Genomic DNA, 15,357 nt, shown 5'->3' on the forward strand with positions numbered 1-15,357 from the left:
TGAGGTACAGGGTAAGACAAGCTGCAATGATACCGGATAACGGATCGCTGGCTGTACTCGTTCTCGTCAGTGAATACTATACTTCGGCTCAAGTACTGACTTTACACATCAAATCTCATCTGACATATGATGCTATAGCTTTTCTGGGGTACATGAAAAGTTATTGAAAAGGGAAATGCGTTTCGTAACAAAAACTTCGTGGATGTGGATAGGTGAGTAGACAGCGGCAGTCTCCGGTGCCTCCCGCTTTTAGCTCCAAGCTCGAGCTTCAGAGCTCCTTCCTGCTCGTATTACTTTCCCTCGCTGGCTGTGTAACACGCTCAAACTCCTTTCCTTCCTCATCATCATCACGATCGCATTGCGCCTTTTCTTTACTATAATCCATGACATTGCTTTGCTAGCGGTATCATCTATCTTTGCCTCTCGATAACAATTCTTATTTACGGACGACACCGCGCGATCTCGAGCTTTCTCTCCCTCAACCGAACTCATCATCAAAAGCTACTACGACTACGCAGTCGCCCGATCCCGTTTCCAAGCATAATGATCGACTGCATTATCACTATCGGACGCAGCCGACAGCCGATTTCCCCTCGCATTGCATACTATCTTATCTGATAAGCTTCAGCTGGTCGACTACGCAAAGCTGGGCAGAAGAAAGCATGTGCGCTCCCTAGCCAGTGTGGCGTTGCATAGTGCATATGTACTGGAGATAAACAGAATCGAGATGGGTGGCAGCAACACTCCAAATCCAAACCGGCCTCATGTTCTTCAGAAAGTGTTCTGATTTTGCCAGCCGGCTACCTTCCTGCTGGTGGGTTGAAGATCTGGAATGGGCTGTTCGAGACACGACTTGGAAATGAAAATCAACCAAAGTCAAAGAACGGATGGATAATGGATGCAGACACCGCGACCTAATCCGAGTCCGCGGCGACGGGCGATGACCCCAGACGATGCGCCGATGCGCTATCTCATCCCCTCGATCCAACCCCAGCTCAATAGTCTAACTATTTTGTGACAGGCCGCACGCCTTTGTTTCTTCCCCCACGCTTGGTACAACCTCCAATGGCAGTTTCCCAGGTTGATAACGGTCCAGGTCGTCCATCATGGACTTGGCTCAACCATTAAAAGGAAGCAATGGTGCGCCCTTCAGAATCCAGATCAGGACTCTCAAGATTACCATCACACGTTGTTAACTGATATCTTCGGTTGATATCCGTCTCTGATCTTTGAGCTCGGACCCGCAACCGCCCACTTTGTCCACATTCTGCCCCCTCATCAACCATTCAGCAAACATCTGGGGATCAAGAAGTGCTGATAAGCTATCTAAGCTATCTCTGGATCCACGAGCTATCAATTACACATCTTGGGTTACTAACCCAAAAAAATAACTCTAGCCACAACCGACAACGGCTTCGTCTGACTGCCAATCGAGTTCAGTGCTCAGAGAAGAGTCAATAAGAGTTTATAACTCCCCATTGACCACGTTAGAACGGCCAAACCTTGACTCACAACAAAGAACATCCTCGCTTGCCTTTGTTCGATATTCGAACCTTAAGGCACTCTGTCTCAAAGTCGATTGACATTAAGATACCTGATTAGCTTCGGTTGTCAATGATCGACACCCCGGACAACCTCTAAGTTAAAACCGCTCCAACGTTGGCCCGTTTCGAATTTCTTCACACAACTTCAATTCACCACATCAACCAACAATGGATGAGGATCAAGGACCACAATCTATTGCGCCCGAGCACGCGCCATCCAAGACAATTGCTCAACGCTGCAATGGCCTCGTCAAAGCATTCACAACCAAACACGGTCTAATTGGCGATTATGACTATGGCTTCCTCTTCCGGCCGAACCTGCCGTTCATGAAGAAAAGTGTCAACCCAAGTCCTTTCTTTGGACTCAATGATAAAATGCCAGTCCTTTTGGGTTTGCTACTGGGATTTCAACATGCACTGGCAATGTTAGCAGGAGTCATCACACCACCCATAATTATTAGTGGCAGCGCCAATTTACTGCCCGAGCAACAACAGTATCTTGTCTCGACTGCCCTCATCGTCTCGGGTATCTTCTCTGCTGTGCAGATCACCCGGTTCAGACTGTTTGGTACACAGTAAGTAGTAGCACGGATGAACATTCTGTATACCAGGCTGACTTATCTTACAGATACTACCTCGGCACTGGAGTCCTATCTGTCGTTGGTGTTTCTTTCAGTGTGATTCCAGTCGCCCAAGGCAGTCTTGCCCAGATGTACGCCAATGGCTTCTGTCCTTCTGATTCTGACGGAAACCCTTTGCCTTGCCCCGAGGGCTATGGTGCCATCCTTGGTACCTCAGCCGTGTGCGCTCTTGTTAATATTCTCGTCTCTTTCATTCCCGCCAAGTTCCTTCTGCGAGTACTACCGCCCATTGTCACTGGCCCTACAGTCATGCTCATCGGTATCAAACTCATCAAGTCGGGTTTCTCCAACTGGATGGGAGGTAGCGGAGGTTGCATGACAGCAACTGACGGATTGTTTGCGCTGTGCCCTAACATCAACGCACCCCATCCTCTGCCTTGGGGATCTGCTGAATTCCTGGGCTTGGGATTCTCCGTCTTTGTCGCCATCATTCTTTGCGAACGATTTGGTTCACCTATCATGAAATCCACTTCGGTCGTTATTGGATTACTAGTAGGCTGCATCATTGCCGCTGCTTGTGGGTACTTTGACCGATCTGGTATCGACTCAGCTCCCGTTGCCTCGTTCGCATGGGTTCACACTTTCCCACTTTCAGTTTATGGACCACTCGTCCTTCCTCTCATTGCTGTGTACCTTGTCTGTGCTACTGAAGCCATCGGCGACGTCACGGCTACATGCGATGTTTCGAAGCTTGAAGTCACTGGAAAGACATACGAATCTCGCATCCAGGGCGGCATCCTAGCCGATGGTCTAGCAGGATGTATCGGCGCCTTGATGACCATGACTCCTATGTCCGTCTTCGCCCAGAACAACGGTGTCATTGTTCTCACCCGCTGTGCTAATCGCAAAGCTGGTCTTGCTTGCGCCATGTTTCTGGTTATTATGGGAATTTTTGCAAAGTTCGCTGCGGCTCTTATCGCCATCCCGTCAGCCGTCCTTGGTGGCATGACTACCTTCCTCTTCAGCGCTGTGGCTGTCTCTGGTATGTCGATTATTGTTCGCGGTGTGCCATTCACTCGACGTAACCGTTTCATCCTTACTGCCGGCTTCGCCCTGGGATATGGTGCGACACTTCTTCCCACATACTTCGATAACGTTTTTACCTACGAGGGCGACAACCGTTCCCTGCAGGGTTTCTTGGATGCCATTGTCCTCATCATGGAGACCGGTTTCGCGATTGCCGCCATTGTCTGCGTGGTGCTGAACCTCACCCTGCCCGAAGAATTGGGAGACGAAATCGACGCCGCCCGATCAACGACCAACATTACGATGCATGAGGAGACAGAGCAGAACAAGGCCATTGAAGGCTCAAGTCGAGACCATAGTTTTGATCCCAAAAAGGAGGGTTGATGATGTAGATGTCATGTACATGCGCTCAGTATACGACCATGAGCACGAATCTTGTTTTTATGTAAGAGATCATGAAAAGATACGAATATTGTAGGATATAGGTGTTGAAAATTGGTTCAAACAAATACTATCTAAGACGTTCAGACGTTTCAATTCCTCAAAAACTTCGCTACCAACAAGGATAAAACTCCTGAAATCCATTTAGAAACCCAGTGACTAAAAAAGCTGCCCGACCCAGCACTCCGAACACAACGCCTATCATCATCAAATCATCATAATACATAAAACCATATACTCGTGCTCTTTGACAGAAAATAATACCCGCACTATAATTAATTCGTCACCCCATACACGACATGGGATCTACCTTCATATCGCTGCCTGTGGAAGTTGTTCATCTGCTTCCTGTAGCTCTCTTGTACCTCGCCCCATAGACCGCGATGCCCATCCTGTATGCATTTGCGCAAGTCGCCTTCCTTCTTGATCTTGCAGTGGCATACATTAGGCGTGCCGCAAAAGTAGGCTCTTGCTTGAGGATTGGGAAACTTGATGCTCAGTCGCTTGAGATTCGACCAAGTGACGTTGTCGCTTGTCGAGGCTGGGTTGTTGATTGCTAAGCGGGCAAGATTCCAGTCCATCTCACCACTTGAAGCTGACTGCTCATATCGCCGAGCTGCGATGGTAGTGCGGCCTTTATTCTTTTCGACGGCGGCAATTTCGCAAGATGCACCATCCCTTCCTGATTTGCGGCAGTCACAACGTTCAGGGTTCATGTTCGTTTCATCGTCGATCTGAATTGACACGAATGAGAACTTGTCACCTTGAAGGCTTTGGGTGAAAAGAACAAGCATCGGCTTGACCGGACGCTTGTGGAGAAGACCAGTGGAGTTCGTCCCCGTTGAGATACTCACGCTGCGAACGTCGCTGTTCGAGGAATTACTGTTGCTTGACATGCCGCTCGAGATACTGAACGAGCGCCCATTCTTGGTTGTAGCCGTACTGTTAGACCGAACGGCAAAAGTAGACCCTGATTGAGAGGGAGATGGAGGCTGCCCGACAGGCTTCCGCGGGGGCGATTCTCGTGGTGGTCCTTGTGCAGGGAAGAAGTTCCGTCTCTCTAAAGGCGAAGACCCCATGGGCTCAGGAGAGCTACTGGTTGGCCAAGGGTCATAGGAATCGGAACCTACAGGTCGCCGTTGCGGGATTGTCGCAAGACTTGGTTGGCGCCGAGAAGGGCTGGCATTTTTGCCATTGAAAGTAGGCATAGCGCCTGACATTGCGAAGGTTCCACTCTCCCTAGGAGACGGGATAGGCATGGCTCCTGAGGCAACTGTCGATATGGAGTTCTGCCGACTGGTCGCTAAACCTCCGACTGTGTTGGCAGCAGCATCACTGTTCGTGACGAGTGAGCCTGCGATTTGCTTAGGGATCCAGAGCTGGAGCGAAGCGTTCTCCATAATGTTGTTGACCCCGTCAATGACAAAGATGACTTGGCAGTCGTATTGCGTGTATGAATCCCAGGGTTTGAAACCTGTCATTGCTTGCTGGAATTTGAGTATATCGCCTCCATTGAGAAAGTCCAGCCGTGCTATTCGCTCATTCTCTCGCAAGAGTATTTCTTGTGTCATATGAGTGCCCAAGGGTAAGGCATATTGGGGATTAAACATCATGGACCTAACATCGAGGTCGATGGTTTCGGCTTTTCAAGTTAGTACTTTTCAATCATGAGTAATGTAGGGCTCACATACATTTCTGTCTTGGTTTGCCTGTCGCCACTTGTTCCAAGCCTGACAGAATGATTCTGAATCGTCGTCCATCTGCATCCAATCTGCGAAGAAGCTTCACTTTCTTTTCAACGCCTGGGTTATGGCTCCGCAGTGTTCTGGGGCTTATCAGTGGGTAGAAATGAGGGATGGCACAGACTACTTACACCTCGAGAAGCTCCTCCATCATCTCGTCTTTAGTTACCACGTCGATCAGAGGGGCAGGTTCCTTCTCAGGCCAGATAGCAAACATGTCTCGCTTAAGCCTTGAAGTTACAATTCTGGGTGTAACAAGCTCTGGGCCAAAACGGGCACATTGGGAAGAAAGATCCTATTCAAGTTAGTACGAGGAGTTTGTTGAGGCCAAGATCTTACATCTTCTAGTTGTCGTGTGTATGAGGGCCAGTGTGAGGTCTCCTTGTTTGCTGTCCTTAAGGCTGGAGACGCCTGAATTCGTTTCAAGATCCATACGCATTTTAGTAAGTTGAGATATTGATCAACATCCGGGACTCGATCCTCGACCAGCATCCCCGACTGAAAATTGATCGTACTCTTGTGGAAGTTGAGTATAAACGCATCTGACAGTTCACTCAGCTCGAAATCGTCCTCGACGCGGTATTCTGGATGGCCAGTAAGTGCCGCAAAGCGAAACTGGTCGTCCAGTTCAATAGGAACCTCCAACAGAACGACACTTCGCTGAACCCGTTGATCAAGAGCCTCGTCAAGGTCGGGGATTAAAACTCCCATCAAACGGCGAATATCATGGTGCACGTCGGTGATGCGTTCCGCGAGGTCCCGATGCATGAGCTCAATATCTTGCCTCACGCGAAGAAGAAGGTCACTGCCCTGGTTAGTCTGTGGAAGCTTCTAAGATTGCTCATACTTACACCTCCAGCGGTTTCAAGACATGAAGGATCTTGGAATTATGCAGCATAATTCTTTGACGCAGTTGATCCGCCACAGGCTGGACAAGAACATTCCACTCTATGTTGCGTAGAGGGTTGCCCCCCTTTCTGTACCGCTCGTTGGACTCGAGGAGATGTCGACATTCCCGTAGTGTAATCTCATAGTCTCCAACAATTTCGACGAGTGAAGTCTGATCCCATCGTAGCCTGGCCGGTACACCCGGTCTCCGCTGGCTTTGAAGGGAATCATCCGCCCAGGTGATGACTCTGCTAAGGATATCGAGGTTCTCGGCGAGGCCCCGGATATCTCTTCCAAACTCTGTATATTGTCTCGCTGTGAGATAGTCAGATACATGACCTGCATATGAGGATTATGCGGGGCGGAATGACAAGTGAACGAAGGAAGAACATGTCTAAGTTGTGTGTTTTGATGATCTTCGCTCGATCACATAGGGAAAGCCTTGCGAGGCATAGTATGTGCACAAAAGACTAAGAAAATGGATTTTGCACTCACTTGCATTATGATCTTCTTTCCAGCCAAAGCGGTAAATATCCCAGGCTAGGCGCCCAAGGTTGATGATGTCTCCGACCTGTAGAGGGCCTGCCATCGGACGCTGCTTCAGTTGTTCACATATAAAAGCTTTGAATAATACAAATCTACAATAGGAAGCTCAAGACGATCACTTGGTGGATTGTCGCTCTCAATAGGACCAGTAGTTTGCAGAAGAGGTGAGGGGCAGCAACACCATAAAGAGCTTCTTGACGGGGTTGTTCCTTGAAATGTGAGCGGCAGAATGGTGACACAGAATCCGAACTGGCTCAGTTTGATTGGTATGGATGACACCCACCAACTCGCCCCGAAGAACCAAAATGCAAGGGCTAGATGAGTCGTCGCAGACGAGATAAGAGATGGGTGTCCAAGTCCTGCATCCGTAAGACGCGTACAGTTCCGGCGTGGCTGGCAGCAAGTAACTTGAAGTGAGAACTTTCGTTCTGTAACAAGGTAGAGGAGTCCTTCTAGGCAGCTATGGCAGACTGACAGGGACTCGTGGCTGATTCGCATCAAATAGCGTCCGTTACCAAAGCGGGTGACCGACGCGAGCATTCATCCGTCGTGGCGGGGTAGGGCTGAGGATAAGGACACCTGCATAGTTCTTATCAATAAGCACTTACACGGAGTTTTCCCAGCTTTGGTCGTTAAGAGAATTGGTATCAGTCTCTCTTACATGGTACCCATGTCGAACAGAGACCGTGCTCTGGTATTGTGTAATATCCATTGTCGTGTCGAGTTTATCGCATTTAGTCTTGGTCATGTATTCCAAAAAGTGCTGTTGGCTCCTGGTGGTTCTCTCAGCTCGTCTTGGCATTTCTGTATGTATATTAGCCATGTTTGAAAGCACTGGGGCTATGCAATGCAAGGGTGATGGATTGGGTGCTGGAATTACAGTATCATCAAGACGCTAGAAACCCAACGGCTAGCGTCACGGTTTGGTAGGAACGCATGGGTAAGGCGCTCTGGCAGATAACGAGGCTGCTGGGTATCAAGAATGAGGGGAAATCTGCCTAGAATGACCGGGGAGTTGAAAAGGTCACACGACGGTGACGAGGCTTGAAATGCATCTTCTGCTTGGTCGGTCAATTGATCTGGACTGAAGGCTGAACGCCCGGCTTTGGTGTGATCGCCAACAACTTGCATGGGGGTTCTCGAGAGCGTTCCTTAATAATGCTCATAGTCCCAGCCAGCCATGGGTGGTGTCCCAGTTCGGATCTTGCTGTTTGCCTTTGTGCGCATCGATTAGGAGGCCTCGTCGACTTGACTCAATGTCGGGTCCGGTTTAGGACTCTCTTATCATTCAAGCTACCCCAACCCAAACCAACCAAGTCCAGGCTTGTGAGTCCATCTTGAAGAGGTGCTATCTCTTGTAAGCACAATCATCATGGACGACTTTGCGACATACCAAAACAAAAACAATCATGTCGTGACGCCCCGGCGCGACGATCGAGCTGAGGATAGTGACCGAGGATCTCTTTTTAACGATAATGAAGGAGAGATCTACACGTCCGCGCCTAAAGAGGCGTTCAAACTTGGGTACTTCGATGTCATGTGTTTGGTGCTCAACCGAATGATTGGTGAGTGTTGAAGTTTTCGCACATTCATTTCATCTTCTTTTGAAGAGTCGATCGAAAGTGATTATGTTCAATACCGCGGTGAGATGATGGTGAAGTTGAAGTTGGATTTAAGTTGAGTTCCGTGTAAGAGATCGGATGTCACCAAGTGGGGTTGGGGACGAGGACATCTCCCTGTCAAGATCAGATCGATGGATCGCTCCTTCCTTGACCCAAGCTTGGATTTTTATGTGTCAGAAGAACTCCAGTATTCTATTTTGGAAGGCGCTCTTCTGACTTCAACAACTATTATCATCTTGGACGGCGATTGCTTGATCTTCAGATTCTACCCTATCTTGAGGGCTTACATTATGGCTCAATTGCTGATGACTTCTCACAGGAACGGGCATCTTTAACTCGCCCCAACGAGTAATGCAAGGAACCAACTCAACCGGTGCATCACTTCTCCTCTGGCTCGCTGGAGTCATCTATTGTCTCTCAGGTGTTCACGTATACATTGAGTATGGCCTCAATGTCCCTCGTTATACCATCAACGGTATCGAGCAAAGTGTTCCACGCAGTGGCGGAGACCTCAACTACCTCCAATACGTCTATCGAAAGCCTGCATACAGAAGTGGCACCGTCCTCCTGAGCACATGCATGTTCGGCTTCTGCTTTATAGCTCTTGGAAACATGGCGGGCAACTGTATCAGCTTTGCTACCAGAGTGCTTGCTGCATCGGGAGAAGAGGATCCGACTCCCGGTGCTGTTAGAGGCATCGCCATTGGCATCGCAATCCTCACCTGCTTTATCCATACGTTCTCTCGAAGAGGTGGCATTCTACTCAACAACATGTTAGCCATGATCAAGGTCATGATCCTTCTCCTTATCATTGTGACAGCTATTGTTGTGGGAGCTGGAGGTCTGAAAGGTTCTGATGGTAAACCAGTGGAAAAGCATATTGGAGCGAATACCCAACCTTCTACCGCCTTCGCCGACTCTGGTGATGCGAATGGGTATGCTCATGCCTTCCTTGCAATCATCTTCAGTTTCTCGGGGTTTGAGCAGCCAAACTATGTCATGGGCGAAATCAGCCGACCAAGACGTAAGCACCCAGTCGCTATGCTTTCCGGTGTCAGCATTGCCATCTTGCTTTACATGGCTGTGAACATCTCTTATGTAAGTCAACATTCTCAGCTCTATCAAAAGGAAAACTATTTGCTGACTCTCTTCCAGATGGTCGTGGTGGACAAGGACTCCCAGGTAGAGAGCAATGTAGCGGAGCAGTTCTTTGTGCTCACACTCGGGTCTTTGAGCAACGGCGGAACCGGAAAGCGCATTTTCAACGCCTTCTTGGCTGTGTCAAGTATGGGGAACATTATCGTCATGACCTACACCGCTGCCCGTGTCAAGCAGGAAATTGCAAAAGAGGGTATCATCCCTTATGCCAAGTTCTTCGCTCAAGACGGCGACATCTCGCTGGGCCGCCTTCTGAACTGGTTCAAAAAGCGAGGAATGTTCAGTTCACTTCTGAACACACGCTGGCTCTCGCCTGAGGACCATAGGGAGAGAACTCCCGTTGGCGCCTTTGTATTGCATCTTGGCTCATGCTTCATTCTTATTTTCGCCACTTGGCGCGCTGGTTCTGGCAATTCCTATGTATTGCTCACGAGCTTGAGTGCATATGTCATCAATGCCTTCTTTGGTATATTCCTTGGGCTTGGTATCCTGATTTTGCGCTTCAAAGGACCTCCCAAAACCGACAAAGACGAGATTCAAAGCCCGGCAGCGCCTCCCCAAACGTGGCGCCAGATGACCGGAAAGCACATCAATCCCACACTTAGCGTCATATGTGCTGTTATTTATATCATTGGTGGTCTGTGGCCTATTGTCACCATTTGGATCAAGCCAAAGAATGTTGAAAGAAACCCCGACGATAATGAACCAGAGCTTCCGTGGTGGCTTATCCCCACTATTACATGGTCCATTATCGCCGGGAGTGTATTTTGGTTCCTTGGCTTTGTTTCCTTTGCGATGCGCAGAAAGCACAAAAGAAACGAGATCTTTGTGGTTGAGAAGAAGCCCGAGTTTGAGAGTGCTGATGGGCCTGATAGCTCGGATGAGAAGCCAGGTGGTTATGTGCTCGTGCATGAGACTGTCTATCTGAGCTGGACTGCGGCAGAGATACATGAAACGAAAAGATCTGGCACAACTGGGTTCCAGGAGCGACCTGGTGCAGTGTCTGCGACCCCAGTGAATCGATATGCTGGGACGGACTTTGAAGCATTCTACCCAGAAGAGCGTACTGCTGTACCAACAAGGGCATACAATCCAGGATATAGGCCATAGTTGTCTTTGTAGCTAGAGTTATGTACATATAATCAAATAGGTCGCTAATTATTAGTTCATTTTACTGTCTGTTACTATGTCAATGTGTGCAAAGATTGTGATTCAAAAGCAATTCAATACGACGAGATTGAAGAATCTTGAGGAGCAGGGCAGGAATGCATTCACAGTAGAGCGAGCTTTGGTGGGGAGTATTTCGAGTTTCATTTCGACTCAAAAAAGCTTTGTCTGATACATGACATAAAGAAGAATTGTCTACTGTGCGCGGCTCCGATCACCCTATGCCAAGGGTATCCCACTACACAACTCGATAAACCAATGGTATTCATAAATCCTTTTCATGACGCCAACCCACAAACCATCTCTTATTATTGCTGTTCGAAATCCCGCGCTTTACGAGCAAGCACTCGTATATTATCGACGAATCCTTCGACCAGCTCTGGATAACGATGTGCTGCACCACCAGCTGCTTTTCGTCCTTGGTCGATGAGTAATTTTGGATCAAGTTCGATTTCAAGTTCGTGGTTCTTCTCCGCTCGACCCTGAATCACAGTTAGTAAGATTCCTTCAATGGTAATGGTGTAAACATACCCCTTGCCCAGCATGTGTGACCTGCGTGAGGTCGATCTGGTAAGGGCCTTGCGTATAGCTCAGCCTATCTTTGTTTCGATCAGGGTTATCCCCGGGGTTTTGAATGTGTTCGAGCTCCTCCAATGGGCCATCCCAGTCCATTTCGAGGTTGATGCTAATCCGGCAATCCATGGGCATGAGCGGGAAATGAATATCTAGATCAGCAATTCGAGCCTTGATGATTTTGCCGAGAACCTCATTTGTTTTCTGGTCGTAGGTGACTCGGCATTTAACCCATTTGCCCAACCGACTACGCACACAGCCTGGGATTCTAGCCTGCAGATCTGGTGGGAGGTCGAAGAAACGATCCCTTTCTCTTCGATGTTTGTAGACAACAGGGACACGATGATTTGCGCCTCCTGGACCACGAGGATGCGTTGACTTGACTATCTCGTTCAGGAAATCGTTGTTCTTCTTATGGGCAGCCTGAACTCATTAGTAATTATTCATGGAACAGCCAGAAGCAGAAACGGTGGAAAAGGCTTACCTCTGTCATACTGCTCTCAAATTTGATGCGACTGCTATCTAGCAAAACGCACTCAGAGGCAATACCACGGTCGACTCGGTGACGAGTGTCTTTGTCGATCAATGTGCCCAGTTTCGCTTCCACTTCAAACTGAATACCACGACTCGAAATCTCCCCCATATCAGGAGCATTGAGCACATTCAGAAATAGGAAATCAGCCACCTTTCTACTGATATCCTCAAAAGGTTTTACACCGGTGATACTGGGTTCCCAAGGGCCAAGAATCTCATTAGGTGATGGCTCAGCGGGTGGCGCTGGGTGAGCAGCAGGCACTGCTCTGTTAGTCTCAGGCGAGGCATGACGACTGGGACGAGTATTTTGTTCTTGCTTTCCGTTGATGTGGGAATGAAGTCTCTTTTGGAGGACAAAATTGGCGTTCGATGGCATGGCGTTCATTCGACGGGAATCCTGTGCCCATATGGGTGGCTGCGAATAACGTCTTCGCTTCTTCCCTGAAGTTGTAGAGGCCACATCTGACTCTGATTCACGCTTAACAGGAGTCGGGATGCCATTGACCTCGTTCGGCTTCATTCGTTTCTCTTCGGGTTCTTGCTTAGGACTACTGTCGATGCGGTCCTCAAGCTTGCGCTTGGCAGGGGTTGCCGCGCGCTCGGTGTCTATCGCCATTGGTTGTGGAATGGAAGCTGTGTGCGACTGTTTGTTTTTGGCGTCTGCTGCCGCCAGCGCAGCCAGTGGATCGGGATTGCTGTGCAGTGAATGCACTCGGGACTTGGGGCTAACGGATTGACTTGGAGCGCGTTCGCTACGTGATTGAGATCGTCGATGTGCGTCTGGAGCTGGGGAGCCGTAGCTGCTAGATATACGTTTGGTGGGAGGCGGAGGTGGAGGTGGAGAGCTTTTTACTTGTGCTTGTACCTGTGTCTGTGCTTGCGCTACTGGGGCTGCTGTTGTGTATGAAAGTCTTTGTTGGTATGGACTCGAAGGCTGTGCGAACACTCCCGGAATAGAAGTCTGGCGAGACCCGGATGAAAGAGGACCGCTAGGCGTGGCTGGCTGAGATGGTTGGCGGCTATGACCGTATTCTCCAGGAGGTGGGCGCGAAGCGACGACGGGACTACTACCTTGAATAAAAGAAGGTCCGTAAGGGTGTTGAGGATGAGCCGATGTTGGAGTGGGAGTAGAGTGTGTAGAGTGTGCAGAGTGTGGAGCTGATGGGGGACGTTGATTTAGGTATTGCTGATTGCCTGGAGCGCCGACAGGGGGCGTTTGAGGAACAGAACTTTGATGATGTTGCTGTTGCTGAGTTGCGGGATAGTGACCATGGACCTGACCCGGGGGCGCGGCTTGTGGGCCCTGAGAGAAGCTTTCGCGAGGAGCGTATTGAGCAGGTGAGTGTTGATGTCTTTGGACAGGACTCGCTACATCGGCAGGGGATTGGGTATGAGGAAAGGGATATCCGGCAGCAGCCGATGCAGCAGAAGGGGTTGTTGATGCTCGATAGGGGGATTGACCTGGAGTTGGGCCGCTTGGGGACCGCGCATCGTGGAAAGAGCCTGCTGGTTGTAGCGGAGGCGGCACAGGACGTCCTGGATATGGCCCGGGTGTCTGGTACGGAGATTGAGGTGGGTACGCACCAGGCGGCGGTTGATGGGGAGATGGCTGATGATGCGACGGTGGCCGCGACTGAGGGTGATGAGGATGGCCAGCATGCGGAAGATATTCCTGTGGCATAGGTTTTCCCGGCGAGGGATGAGGGGGTGGTTGTTGACGGTTGTACTCGCGATAATAGGGAGGTGGAGCGGGTGCCTGGGCTGGACTCTGTGATGGTCGATGCATCTGGTGCTGCTGTGGATGAGGTTGTTGGATATGCTGCGGCGGCGGTTGCGGCTTCGGCGCGGGTTTGGCAGGAGCGCGGTCGCCGCCATCAGACGTGTTCAAAACGGATCGAAGGTCCATGGCGATGGTGTTGAACTAATTAAGGATGAAGATTCTGCGACAACACGACGCCGCAAGCTTCCGGCGCGAGGGAAGACCACGAATCAATTTGGACGTCAATCACTCGTCTAAAACCAGATTGAAGACGCGATTAAAGCGCGGCCAGATGCCGACGAATGTCGTCCTCAGTGATACACAATATAAAATGTCGATGAAGCGATGGAGGACGGTCGGCGTCGCGCGAGGGGAAAGGCGCAAGTGGACATGGATGACTGGGTTGGTTGTTTCTACGCCGCCATGGCGAGGCTGCCACGCTGTCGAATTCACGATTATCGATTGGCGAATTCAGTTCGCGTCAAATTTTGAATGGACACAGCTAAAAGGTTCTCGAGCAAATGGGGTAGTCGATGGATCGTGTGCGCTGGACGTTATTCGCGATTTCAAGAGCTTATAGTCGATTTGGGCATTTGGTGTTGGTGTCCTGTCGTCGTTTTCTGGCGACAAACAAAGATGTATAGGCGACAGCCTGACGCTAGAGCTCTCTCACTCTTCAGGGATATGGGAGTACAGTACAGTACATGTACATGTACCAATGTACATGACGCGGGACAAATTTTGTTTGCAAATCCTTCCCTGTCTTTTAGCTTTTGGCAGCCAAGGCCTGTTGCCAGCCGGTACATTCAATACCCCCTACAAGAAGAGGACACGCAAGTACCGATCCTAGGTTGGATCTCAGTGAGGCTTAGCAATACCTAATCTCAAATCAGACAAGCGGTTTCAGATGAGACACGCTACTTGCAAGGTCAGGGACTGCTTTATATAGCCTGCAAAAAGGAAGGTTCAGAGGAGTGAGTCATTTTGCAAGTATTTTAATTATATTGATAGAGTTTACTTTGTTGAAGTTACGGTCATAGTAGCTTATTGTGTTGATATTAGAAAAGTGTATTTTTTAGGTGTATAACCTTGATCGGGCGCTCTCAAGTGAGATATCAGGAGAAGGTTCAGGTTAAATAAAAAAAAAGCTACTTGTCACCTTCATATAACTTGAAATAGCAAAGGCCAGGGATAATAGGTCACGTCTTTCAAAGCCAGGGGCGCAATTTTATCAGTACTTCAGCCTTATGATGGGAATCTGTAGATTGCAGACTGGTATCCATCTTCTTGCCAATGTTCTTAATAGCGACAAGGACTGTCTCCATGTTGAGCATCTCATTTCTCCCATCCTCGACGTCATAGTTGAAGACCCAATTAGAGCCAAGAGATCTCGTGCCTCTGTAGCTAATTATGAATTGAGTTGACTGATGGCTCATGTAAATCATTGAGCCGCCATTGAGTATGCTCACAAAATTATGAGGGACATAGTACTGTTGTTTGATCACCCCAATAAGCGACAAGTTACCGTGTCACTTACAGCGGATTGCTTCTTCAAGAATTGTACCATACAAGCTTTGGACACGACTGCAACTGTTTGGCTTCAGCAACAGAACCATTTGTCGTCTCTGCATAGTTTCATGCTATGGGATTTCTTGACGCAAGACAGGATAACGATGCATATAATGGAAACTGTTGCTTCCTACACAGGATGGATCTGGACGATGATCAGATAAGGTCAAGGTTTTCGGTGAGATATACACTTTCCACAGGGCATCA

The 15,357-nt window shown here is 49.2% G+C and overlaps 5 protein-coding genes across 5 annotated transcripts; 2 read left to right on the forward strand and 3 right to left on the reverse strand.

Annotated features, from left to right (window-relative positions):
• The first annotated feature begins 1,499 nt into the window (after positions 1-1,499).
• On the forward strand, positions 1,500-3,701 carry B0J16DRAFT_177234 (permease family-domain-containing protein). The gene is made up of 2 exons (XM_046122524.1): positions 1,500-2,119; positions 2,173-3,701. The coding sequence occupies exons 1-2, from the start codon at positions 1,713-1,715 to the stop codon at positions 3,533-3,535; spliced, it is 1,770 nt and encodes a 589-aa protein (XP_045980359.1). The 5' UTR covers positions 1,500-1,712; the 3' UTR covers positions 3,536-3,701.
• Positions 3,702-7,182, reverse strand: B0J16DRAFT_177258 (uncharacterized protein). The gene is made up of 6 exons (XM_046122525.1): positions 6,718-7,182; positions 6,186-6,537; positions 5,674-6,139; positions 5,466-5,629; positions 5,284-5,417; positions 3,702-5,234 (listed from the first exon to the last, which is right to left on the reverse strand). Exons 1-6 carry the CDS (start codon positions 6,809-6,811, stop codon positions 3,868-3,870), a joined length of 2,577 nt encoding a protein of 858 aa, XP_045980360.1. The 5' UTR covers positions 6,812-7,182; the 3' UTR covers positions 3,702-3,867.
• Positions 6,373-7,430, reverse strand: B0J16DRAFT_177311 (uncharacterized protein). Its single transcript, XM_046122527.1, has 2 exons — positions 6,718-7,430; positions 6,373-6,537 (listed from the first exon to the last, which is right to left on the reverse strand). Exon 1 carries the CDS (start codon positions 7,306-7,308, stop codon positions 6,823-6,825), a length of 486 nt encoding a protein of 161 aa, XP_045980361.1. The 5' UTR covers positions 7,309-7,430; the 3' UTR covers positions 6,373-6,537; positions 6,718-6,822.
• Positions 7,431-7,841: 411 nt separating this feature from the next.
• Positions 7,842-10,728, forward strand: B0J16DRAFT_347715 (amino acid permease-domain-containing protein). The gene is made up of 3 exons (XM_046128598.1): positions 7,842-8,333; positions 8,710-9,488; positions 9,546-10,728. Exons 1-3 carry the CDS (start codon positions 8,141-8,143, stop codon positions 10,656-10,658), a joined length of 2,085 nt encoding a protein of 694 aa, XP_045980362.1. The 5' UTR covers positions 7,842-8,140; the 3' UTR covers positions 10,659-10,728.
• A 113-nt stretch (positions 10,729-10,841) lies between these two features.
• B0J16DRAFT_177321 (CYTH-like domain-containing protein) lies at positions 10,842-13,937 on the reverse strand. Its single transcript, XM_046122528.1, has 3 exons — positions 11,773-13,937; positions 11,247-11,711; positions 10,842-11,197 (listed from the first exon to the last, which is right to left on the reverse strand). The coding sequence occupies exons 1-3, from the start codon at positions 13,726-13,728 to the stop codon at positions 11,024-11,026; spliced, it is 2,595 nt and encodes an 864-aa protein (XP_045980363.1). The 5' UTR covers positions 13,729-13,937; the 3' UTR covers positions 10,842-11,023.
• Positions 13,938-15,357: the final 1,420 nt, after the last annotated feature.

Source organism: Fusarium flagelliforme, assembly GCF_020744385.1.
Source record: "Fusarium flagelliforme strain FIESC 12 MPI-CAGE-AA-0113 chromosome Unknown B0J16scaffold_6, whole genome shotgun sequence".
In the NCBI taxonomy this organism is placed as follows: domain Eukaryota; kingdom Fungi; phylum Ascomycota; class Sordariomycetes; order Hypocreales; family Nectriaceae; genus Fusarium; species Fusarium flagelliforme.